This window comes from Miniopterus schreibersii (genome assembly GCF_964146895.1).
Source record: "Miniopterus schreibersii genome assembly, chromosome: 2".
Taxonomy (NCBI): Eukaryota; Metazoa; Chordata; class Mammalia; order Chiroptera; family Miniopteridae; genus Miniopterus; species Miniopterus schreibersii.
In genome coordinates, this window is record NC_138102.1 from 35,041,152 (window position 1) to 35,051,033 (window position 9,882).

Here is a 9,882-nt window from a genome sequence, read left to right on the forward strand (position 1 = left end):
GTCTTCACCAACTCCAGTGCTACCACCCTAGTGCAAATTACCATGATCTCTAACTTGAACTTTCACAACCGCCTCCAGACTGGTCTCCCTGCTTCCACTCTTCCAACCTCCACACCCCTCTAGGTCATTTTCCACACAGCAGTCAGAGTGGTCTTTCCAAATTGTAAATCCAATTTGTTTAACACCCTCCAATGGACTCCACTAGGATATATTTCTACTACAAGCCCCTACATGACTGTCCTACTTACCTCATACCCTAGCATTCCCCCTTCATTCACTTCACTCCAACCATACTGGCCACGTTCAACCCTTTATGTAATTATACCAAATGCGGAGCTTTGCCTTGGCCTTCCCTTGGAATGCGAGTCCCCCAGATCGTCACGTGGCAAACTGGGTCAGTTTTCTGTTCAAATCCACATGCTCAGAAATGTCTCTCCTATTTCCTTAGGTAACTGCCCCCAACACCAGCATCACTCTTTATCCCATGATCTTTTTTTTCCCTTTCACAGTACTTACCACTCTTTGAACTTATCTATTTATGTAAATACTGTCAGTCTCCTATACTTAAATATAACCACAATGAGGGCAGAAACATTCACTGTAATATTCCCAGCACTAACCTGTGTCTGGCACATAGCAGGTGTAGTGGATTGAACGGTGGCCCCCAGAATAATGTGTCCATGTCCTGGAATTTGTGAATTTGACCTTTTTTGAAAAAAAAAGGATCTTTGTAGCTATATTTAAGTTAAGGATCTTGTGAGATGAGATCATCCTGGATCCTGTCATGGCCTAAATCCAATGGCAAGTGTCCTTAGAAAAGAAAGAAGAGGAGACACAGAGGGAAAAGGAAGAGAAGGCCATGTGAGGACAGAGGCACAGATTACAGGGATACGGTCTCAGCCAAGGAATGCCTAGGGCCACCAGAAGCACAAAGCAGCAAGGAAGGGCTCCTCACTAGAGGCTTCAGAGGGAGCACGGCCTTGCTGACACCTTGATTTCAGATGTTTAACTTCCACAGCTGTGAAAGAATAAATTTGTGTTATTTTAAGCTAGCATATGTGTCCCATGGATTCAGTATTAGTTTTCCTGATCAAATTATGTATTTTCCAACATTTTTTAAATTCACTTTTATTTTTACCCTATATTGAACCCATCACAGTTTATGGTCTTTTTTCCCAAAGGGGTAAAAAAAAAAAAGACATTCAAAATAAACTACTTTTTAAAAAATCATACAATATCCTCATTTTTTTTCAAAAAGTATCTATTTGCTTCAACTATTGAAGAGTATCTTCAAAGTAAAACAATATTTCTGCATATGATATTCTACCATGTTAATGAAATTATTCTCCTTAAAGACTGAAGACCTTATCAAATTCTTCCTTCAATCTTTATTTTTATTCCTCGACCTCTCTGCATCAGGGACATGGTGAGGCAGTATGTTTTAATTTCTCCTGATCTCCTCAGTGTGTACCTTAGTGCCAGGCACTTGGCAGATGCTCCAAAAACACTTCTTGAATGGATAGAAAACTCCATCTCTAGATGGACGAATGGATGAATGAATGCTATACTGCCTCCCTCAAACCAGTCTTCTAAATCCTACTGTCTCTTCTACCTTCTTTGAAATCCTACTTTAGGATAATAAGGTTATTTATTCAATAAAATAGTCACACCTTGGCATCCATGGGGGATTGGTTCCAGGATTCCCTGCCGATACCAAAAACCACAGATGCTCAAGTCCCTTTTATAAAATGGCGTAGTATTGGTATATAACTTACATTTGCATGTGGGCTACAGCACAGAATACCTATACATCACTCCATTCATGTGGATTCAACATATAATAGTGCTCAGAAAGTGGCAAAATTCAAATTTTGCTTTTTGAAACTTTCTGGGATATTCTTCCCCCAAACGTTTCCAACCCATGGTTTGTTGATTGTGGCCGAATCCACAGCAAACCCGCAGGTAGAGGAGTGCCAACTGTATTAACCTACCCACTTACCCCTCAGGGTTCCCCAACTCCAATGCCAACTTTCACCTCACATCGCTGACCCAAAAACCAGCCGCTGGATTCCTCTTTCTTCCCAGCCACTTAGTATGACTTTGCAGTCATCTGACTCCTGGTACCAAAGATGAAATACTATGTTTCTTCAAAAAAAAAAATTCTTCCCAAATTTCCTTTGTCATCTCTGTTCTCTCATCTACCCACACTTTTTTAAAAATTGTAATCATTTAAACAACTTCTTTTCCTTCACTTCTTGATAAAAAATGTCACCATCTGCCCTGACTGGTTTGACTCAGTGGTTAGACGGTCAGCCTGCGGACTGAAGAGTCGTAGGTTCAATTCCCAGGAGGTAAAGGGCACCCAACTGGGTTGCAGGTTCAATTCTGGCCCTGTCGGAGTGTGTGCAGGAGGCAGCCAATCAATGTGTCTCTCTCACATCCATGTTTCTCTCCCGCTGTCCCGCCCCCTTTCTCTCTCCTAAAAAAAACAACAATGGAAAAAATATCCTTGGGTAAGGATTAACAAAACCAAAGGGAAAAATGTCACCATCTTTCCTCCTTATTCAGGAAAGTTTAAAAATCACTCCTCTACTCTGAACTTCTTAAGAACACAATAAAAATCCAAAAGCCATGTATAAATAATGTCCACAAGAATTTTATTTTATCATACCAGAAACCAGTTTCTGTAATAATCTTAATATTTTTCCCAAATGATTGTCAGAAATCTCTAAGCATGTTGGGAGGTTTACCTCAAGGAAATTCTAAAGCATTTAGATATGCCTAAACATTCCTTTCCATGACTAGGAAAAAAATCATGGACTTTAAGGAACATAAAGCCTAAGCTTTCAAGTTTTGAGAATGTACCATATAATGAGATCATCATTCATTTGACAGAAAAAAGCCAGGCTTTGGAATTACACCATCCAAGGTTCAAATTCTACCTCAGCCAACTGTGCCCATAAGCAAGTTACTTAACTGCTCTGGGTTTTGTTTCTTCTTCTGTAAAATTGGGATTTTTTACGTAGCGTTCATGGATAAGAAATAATATATGAAAACCATATAAGGCATATAAACTGTAGCAATTACCAAAAACCCAACATCCTGGAGCCACTGCAAAAAATGTAGACAGAAGGGAACACTGGATATTTAAATAGAATGTGTTTAAAAAGCTGATAACAAAACAAATAAGACTAGCAGGTAAACTACATATGCCTTAGATGCAAGCAAATTCTGCCAACTGACTAAAAGAATGGTTAGAATTCTCCAGGGTAGAGCCTAGAGTTAGCAGTTGGCTTGCAGAGGTAGAGGGAGAAATGGGAGCAATAAAGTCTTCAGAAAGTTCTGCTTCGAACATAGACTCAGTGAAGCACATTTCAAGGTTAAAAGCATGGAGAGAAGCTAAGTCGCAGCTCAACTTCCCCTACAGTGATAGTGAACTTCAGAGACTCATCCCACCTCCAGGAGGAATTCTTTACTTGGAAAAGTAACTCTCTACTCCAGTCAGTCTTGTCATACATTCAGCAGCACCTATTGTGTCAAGCACTGTGCTAAGAACACAAAAATAGACAAGATGCAGTCTCTGCCAACACACTGAAAGAAACGGGGTAAAAAAATCAAAGCTTAAATATTATACAATAAGTGTATAACAAGTGTATAACATAAGTACAGTAACAACTTTCTCTCAGCTTCTCCAACCTAAAGTATGGCAGTGGAATCTCTCCCACCTCCATCATGAATGGCTTTCCATTGCTATAAAGACCAAACCTAAGAGCATGGTCTACAAGGCCCAACATGGTCTGGCTCTTACCTACCTCTCCAGCACCATCTAGTCTCTGTACCTGAGCCTCAGAAGTTTTTTTCTCAGTTCTATCTTGTCATTGCCTCTGGCCACAGGACCTTTGAACATGCTGTTCTCACACATATAGAACTCATCTCTTCTCTCTTTAACTAGAAAAGTCACTTTGTCCTTCAAATTTTGTTTTTTTTTCACTTCCAAAGGAAAATAGTTCCTTACCTTAGGCAGTATAGTATGATTAAGAGCACAGATTCTGGAGTTCTAAATCCTAGTCTTGAGCCATTCGCATAAGCCTCAATTTCTTCATCTGTATATGGGATTATATGGCTGTTGTAAGGACTAAATAAATTAATTCAAGTAAAACGTCATAACAGTATCTAGAACATAGAGCTCAATATCTTGACTTGGTCAAATCTCTCAATTCTATTTTCTTATAGCACCAAGACCTCTCCCCTAGCATCTTATACTTGTCTCTCCCTAAGAGACTAAAATTTCTAAGAGAGCAGAAACTATATTTGTTCCCTAGAGATAGAACACGATAGTATTCAATAAAGATTTATTGGAGGGGAAATAGTTAAAAGCAAGAAGCTGAGGCCCAGTGAAGTGACTTGTCTCATTAATGCCACACAAAACTTTATCTATGTGACTAATGCCCACACTTTTACACTACACCATGCAGCCTCCTATGTATACACATAACAATCTTGTATCTGCTACTGATGTGGCGAAGAAAGATTAAAAGATTAAAAACAATAAAAACTGCAAAACAGCAAATTGGGTACCAACGCGAAGAACACTGTTCTCTGAGACAGCTTTCTGAAGTTGGCAAAGCTAACAGGTGCAGGCTCACAGCCACTGGCACTAGCAGCTCCCACTCTCACATTGTTCGCTGGGGTTCCCTCCTCTTTAAAAGAGGAGAATGCACCAGATCATCTCTTAAGTGCCTTCCAATTTTCAATGACAATAAATCAAGTTATGTGTCAATTTTTTAAATATTTCTAAAGGAAGTTTAGCAAGCAGGCCGAACCAGATGGCAGGTGGTTTTCAGGGAGACCTTCATTTTAGAGAGTTTGTTCAAGTGGCCTAATAAACCCTATTAAGAAAGTAAGTCAGGGAGTCTTTGCTTATAAATTACGAGGGGCTCCATGTGGAGAAAAGTGTTCGCAGCCCCACACAAGCACCCAGCACACGAGTCAAGGCCGCCGCCGTGAAACCCTAGGACACACACAACAGCGGCAAAAACGTGTTGAGAAAAGTATAAAAACCAGGCTGACCGCTACGTAGGAAATAAAATTAAACTCACAGGATGCATACGCCGTATACCATGATGTAATGCAATTAAAACAGGCTTTCCACTCAAATGTGAGAGTGGACACGTATGATGTTTGGAAAGTTGAGGCACCCACGACCCTAACTGCACTGCGGCGGCGACCCAGGGTCCGTTCAGAGCAGGAGGAAATGGAAGCTGTAAGGACCCTGAAAAATACACCCGGGAAGCTCGGGAAAGCCCAGACCTTCAGGCGAAGGAGCGCTGCACGGGAAACGCAGGCACACGGCGGCCGAGGTCTGTCAGCCGCTCCCTGGGCGAGCAGAAAGCACGCCCGCGGCCCGGGCCCCGGCCCCGGCCCCGGCCCCGGCCCCGGCCCCGGCCCCGGAGCACCAGCTGCCGCGGGGGCGCCGCTCGGCCCCGCCCCGCCCCACGCGAACTCCGAAGGGGGAAGGACTTGGCTCCCCAACCGCCGCGGAATCCGCGGGTGTCCACCGGGAGCCCCCGGGGCGCTCTCCGCGCACGGACACCGCCGGGAGGCGCGGGGCTGGGAGCCCGGGAAACCCAGGCCCGCGGGGAGCCCCGTCGCTCCTCACCTTCAGGGCGCACAGCGCCGCGCCCCGCATCAGCTGCTGCGGCGCTCGCTGCCCACGCCGTCCCGCCGCGATCCGCGACCCTACGCTCACCCAGAGCCCCGCCATTGTCGCCCCAGCCGACCGGCGCTCGGCTGACCTCTCACCTCGCCGAGCGGGGCGGAAAGGGGAGAGCCTACGCTCTGGCCAATCACGAGCCAGGGACCCGCGGTCCCGCCCCCCGTCGCGTGGGAGCGGGGGGAGCCGAAAGGCACCGACGCCGCGAGCCGGGAGCGGGCTACACGGAGGGTGCGCGTTGGGACCCGGAGGGGGGGGGGGGGCGGTGCGCGGTGCGGCCGGGGGGGGGGGGGGGGGGCGGTGCGCGGTGCGGCCGGCGGGGACCCGGCGCAGCTGTGCCCGCCGCACTGAACCCCGGGGTGAGCGAGGCGGGGGGGGCGCGTGAGTTCAGTCCGCCCTGCTTGGGGTCAACCCCGTACTGTACCGGGATCCACTTAGCAACCAACACGCAGCCGGGCCGCTCGGTACCAGTGAGTCCCCCGCCCACGACCACCCCGCAGCCCTGAGCGTTCTAAATGACAGCCCTGTGCCCAGCTGTGCTCCTGTACGTTTGAGTTGCGAAGCACCAAACTAAGGTAAGGTTCTGGACGAGGGCGGTGACGTAAGAACGCTCTAGGTCTAGAAAGAGGAGATCCGAGCTCAGGTCCTGCCTCCGCCTCAGGGGAATTAGCCGTAACCAGAGTCGAGTTGCTTATAAGCAGGCCCCTTAGTAGTTCAGCTAAGGGCCACACCTGTGCTACATGCCTCAAGTTCGTTCTCATTTAATCGTTACAAGAACCCTAATGGCCCATACGTTATTCTCAGCCTGAGAAGCTGACCTTAATGGACAGGTTAAGTCACTCCCCTAGTAACTGGTGAAACGAGGGTTTGAACCCCCGTCTGGCTGTCTTCAGGGCCTAGGCTTTTGTTTTGCTTTATTATGGAAACTTTTAACATACACCGGAGAGAAAACCGTTTTATGACCACCCAGGCACCCATCAATAAATCTACATTTTATCAATCTTGTTTCATCCGTTCCCCCTTTTTATGTTTTGTTGTAGTATTTTAAAGAAAATCTCAAACATCAGGTCATCTCACCTGTAAACAGGGCAGAATCAGGAGCTCTGCTCTTAATCATTTTCCCACTGCTAACAGAGTCACCTTGAATGAGTTACAAAGGTAGGTCACCTTGAATATGATACAGCATGGCAAATGCCAGAGGAGATACAAACAAAACGGTTGGGAATATCAAAGCGGTGACATTTAATGGGATTTTAAAATGTAAGTAGGAACTTTCATGACAGACGAAATGAAAAGAAATATCAGTTCCACAGGATTTCTCACCTTTGGATCTATGGCTGGAATCATTTCCTACCAGGAAATCTGCTTTTCTTTTCTCTTTCTTTTCTTCCTCCCATTTTTACCCTTTGGAATTGGTTCTCCTTAGGTCCTATCTGTTTCATTTTATAGACGTTCTTTTCATGAAAGGCACTTGTGGCACAAAGTATTTGTTCCATAATATCTATTTCCACTTATTCCTTCAGTAAGAGAGTTCTTGAGTTTTAGCTGAGCACATGGCCACCCAGCTAAAGGCTGCAATATCCAGCCTCCCTTGCAAGAGGTGTGGCCTTGTGACTAAGGGCTGGGTTGTGGAATGTAAGGATTGTGCCCTAAAGAGTAGAGGCATGCCCTCTATTTCCCCTTTTCTCCTCTCTGAAAGAACATATGCTGGTTGGTGCTGAGCAGCCATCTCAACCCACAAGACAGGAGCCTGTTAACGATAGCATAGCAGTAAGATAGGAGGAACCTGGGTTCCAGACACCATAGAGGCATCTTATCAGCCTCTATTGCTTAATACGTGAAGGGTTGTGTGACAGATAAATAAACATTTACCTTGTTTAAATCACTGTTATTTCTGCCTTTACTATAGCAGCCAAAACTCTATGCTACAACTCATAATTTAGTATTCAGAAGGGAGATGCTGACAATGAAACCTGAAATATGTGATAATAATGGTGACAACCCCAAAATAGCAAACCAGAAGCTGAAAGCTAATGACCCTTGTTATGCCATAGCACCTCTTTGGTGAAATGGTCACTTTCAAAATCTTAGACAAGATTGCTGTCACCATCACTGATACAGCCTGTGATTCTAACACAGTGTTTTCAAGGGAGAATGATTGGCATTTTGAGCTGGGCGGCAGTCTGAGCTGTGCCGCACATTTTGGGATGTTTATCCTTTCCCAATCCCTGCTGCTTGTTCCCAATGTCTGGAAACAGTTTTCAGATATTTTGTTCAATTTCCTATTTATCCGTAGTGGAAGGAAACCAGTTACTCTATCTGGAACCAGTGTGGAACCATTACGATGTCACGTCCAGAAGCGTAAGTCTTCTCTCAGAATTCCGAAAGCATCTTTACATCATCTTCCAGCTTCCAGAGCTGCCCTTGAGAAGTCAAATGCCAGTCTTATTCTTGAACCATTGTGTCTTACTATAGTTAGTTACCTACTGTACTGTTGTATGGTGGGGTGGGAACAGAGAGAAGATAGGGGTATAAATTTGGGAATCATGACCAGCCACATGCACAACAAATAGCAAGACGACATTCTATCTAGGGATTCTGATTTGAACGCTATATATTTAGCTGTCTTCAAGTGGGAGGAAATGCAGGCGAGGAGTGCTGGTTTGGAAACCATTTCCCCAAATCCTCTTCCCTATGTGGTACCTGGCTAGAGTTAACCAAAAGAGGAATTGTAAGATATGTAGGCAGGAGTGAAGTGGTAGCCATTACTCTCAGAAGGTTGTTACCGTAAGATAAGTAACATAGTTTCCTGGAAGATCTCAGTTCGTCCTCAGTCTCCACCAGCATCCTGCTGACTACCAACAACCCCAGGTTCACCACCAGATGTTTGATTGCAGACCCACAGAGGCAGTAGCTATCCAGAAGCAACTGCTTCTCCTTGAACCCTCCACAAGATCTTCACATTCCCATTGGCAGTCAAGACGTCAAGACATGCTTGGTTTCTCAGCTATCCCTCAGATTCCAACTTGTCCACCTCCGCCAATGCATCAGGCAAACTTTTAACTTCTCTTTCTGATCCTCTGAAAGGAGCTTATAGCCACTGACTAAGGTGACTGTGCTGGGGAAGGAAAAATAACCAGAATTTCCAGGGATTTCTGGGACCCTGGCTCTGAACTGATACTATGTCATGGCCACACTCAAAAATGTCGTTGTGTTCTAGTGAAAGTAAGGTTTTATTGAGATTGGGTGCTTAGCGGAGTTTTGACTTGGGTCTGTGGCAAAGTGAGCCTAATGAATTCCTGACCCCACATCTTGATTACTTCTCCAGTTCAAGAATGCATAGGAGGAATAGACATACTCCTCCATTATTCATAACAGCTCGACTTCCCTGACTGAATCCTGAGTGGTACATGGGTCAAGAATGGGAGAAGTTGTGCATAACTATTTGAGTGATGAAGGGATGGACTGTGACAGAGAATGCTAGTTGTCCCCTAGTATCTATCTTCCTCTTCTTTAGTAAAAGAACTCACAATTTAGTTGGGTACATGGTCCTCAAGTAAGAACTACATTTGCCAACATCCATCACAGGAAGAGTGGCCATATTACTAAGTTTTGACCAATAGAATGCAAGCAGAAGTGACATGGGCAAGTTTGGGGTTGTGTCCTTAAAGGGAAGGGGCATGCCTTCCATGTTCTCCTGTTCCCAGCTTGCCAGAATGTGGGCACAAAGAGGGGTAGGGGCAAAGTTGTCATCTTAGGTGATAAGGAAGACAGACAGGTGAAGAAGGCAAAACAATGTACAGGGAGCTTCTAGGTACCTAACATTGTGGAACTGCCATATCAGCCCTGGACTGTTTTGCTCAGATTTTTATGCAAAAGAGAAAAACATTGTATCTTATTAAAGTTACTATGGTTTGTTTTGTTGTGTCTTTGTTACAGTAGCCAAATATGTGTCCTAACAGAGCACTACTAATATATATTTTTGCCCTCTCCATTTACAGTTATAGATTGTAAGGAAAATATCTAAGATACTTGAGGACATGAAGGACTAGCTAACTGCTTTCCAAACATGTTGACTCTTCCTTCTGAGCACACTGCTAGGCAACATGTCCTAGCGACCTTTACAGTTAGATGTGGTAATGTACCTCCATCCTGGCCAGTGGAATGTG

At 44.9% G+C, this 9,882-nt stretch overlaps 1 protein-coding gene and 1 long non-coding RNA gene across 3 annotated transcripts in view; one reads left to right on the plus strand and one right to left on the minus strand.

Moving 5' to 3' along the window:
- Positions 1-5,834, minus strand: part of PCCA (propionyl-CoA carboxylase subunit alpha) — a 312,653-nt gene extending 306,819 nt beyond the window's left edge. Inside the window, exon 1 of the mRNA XM_081127259.1 lies at positions 5,660-5,834. Within this exon, the coding sequence (XP_080983385.1) occupies positions 5,660-5,764 (105 nt within the window). The 5' untranslated portion in view covers positions 5,765-5,834. The remainder of the gene's footprint in view (positions 1-5,659) is intronic.
- Positions 5,835-5,883: 49 nt separating this feature from the next.
- On the plus strand, positions 5,884-9,636 carry LOC308552828. Of its 2 annotated transcripts, XR_013998148.1 has the most exons (5): positions 5,884-5,944; positions 6,152-6,288; positions 6,754-6,871; positions 8,010-8,074; positions 8,611-9,636. It is a non-coding gene; the product is annotated as an uncharacterized lncRNA (long non-coding RNA). The 2 variants fall into 2 exon arrangements; XR_013998149.1 differs by lacking the exon at positions 5,884-5,944 and having other exon boundaries at positions 6,006-6,288.
- The last annotated feature ends 246 nt before the right edge of the window (positions 9,637-9,882 follow it).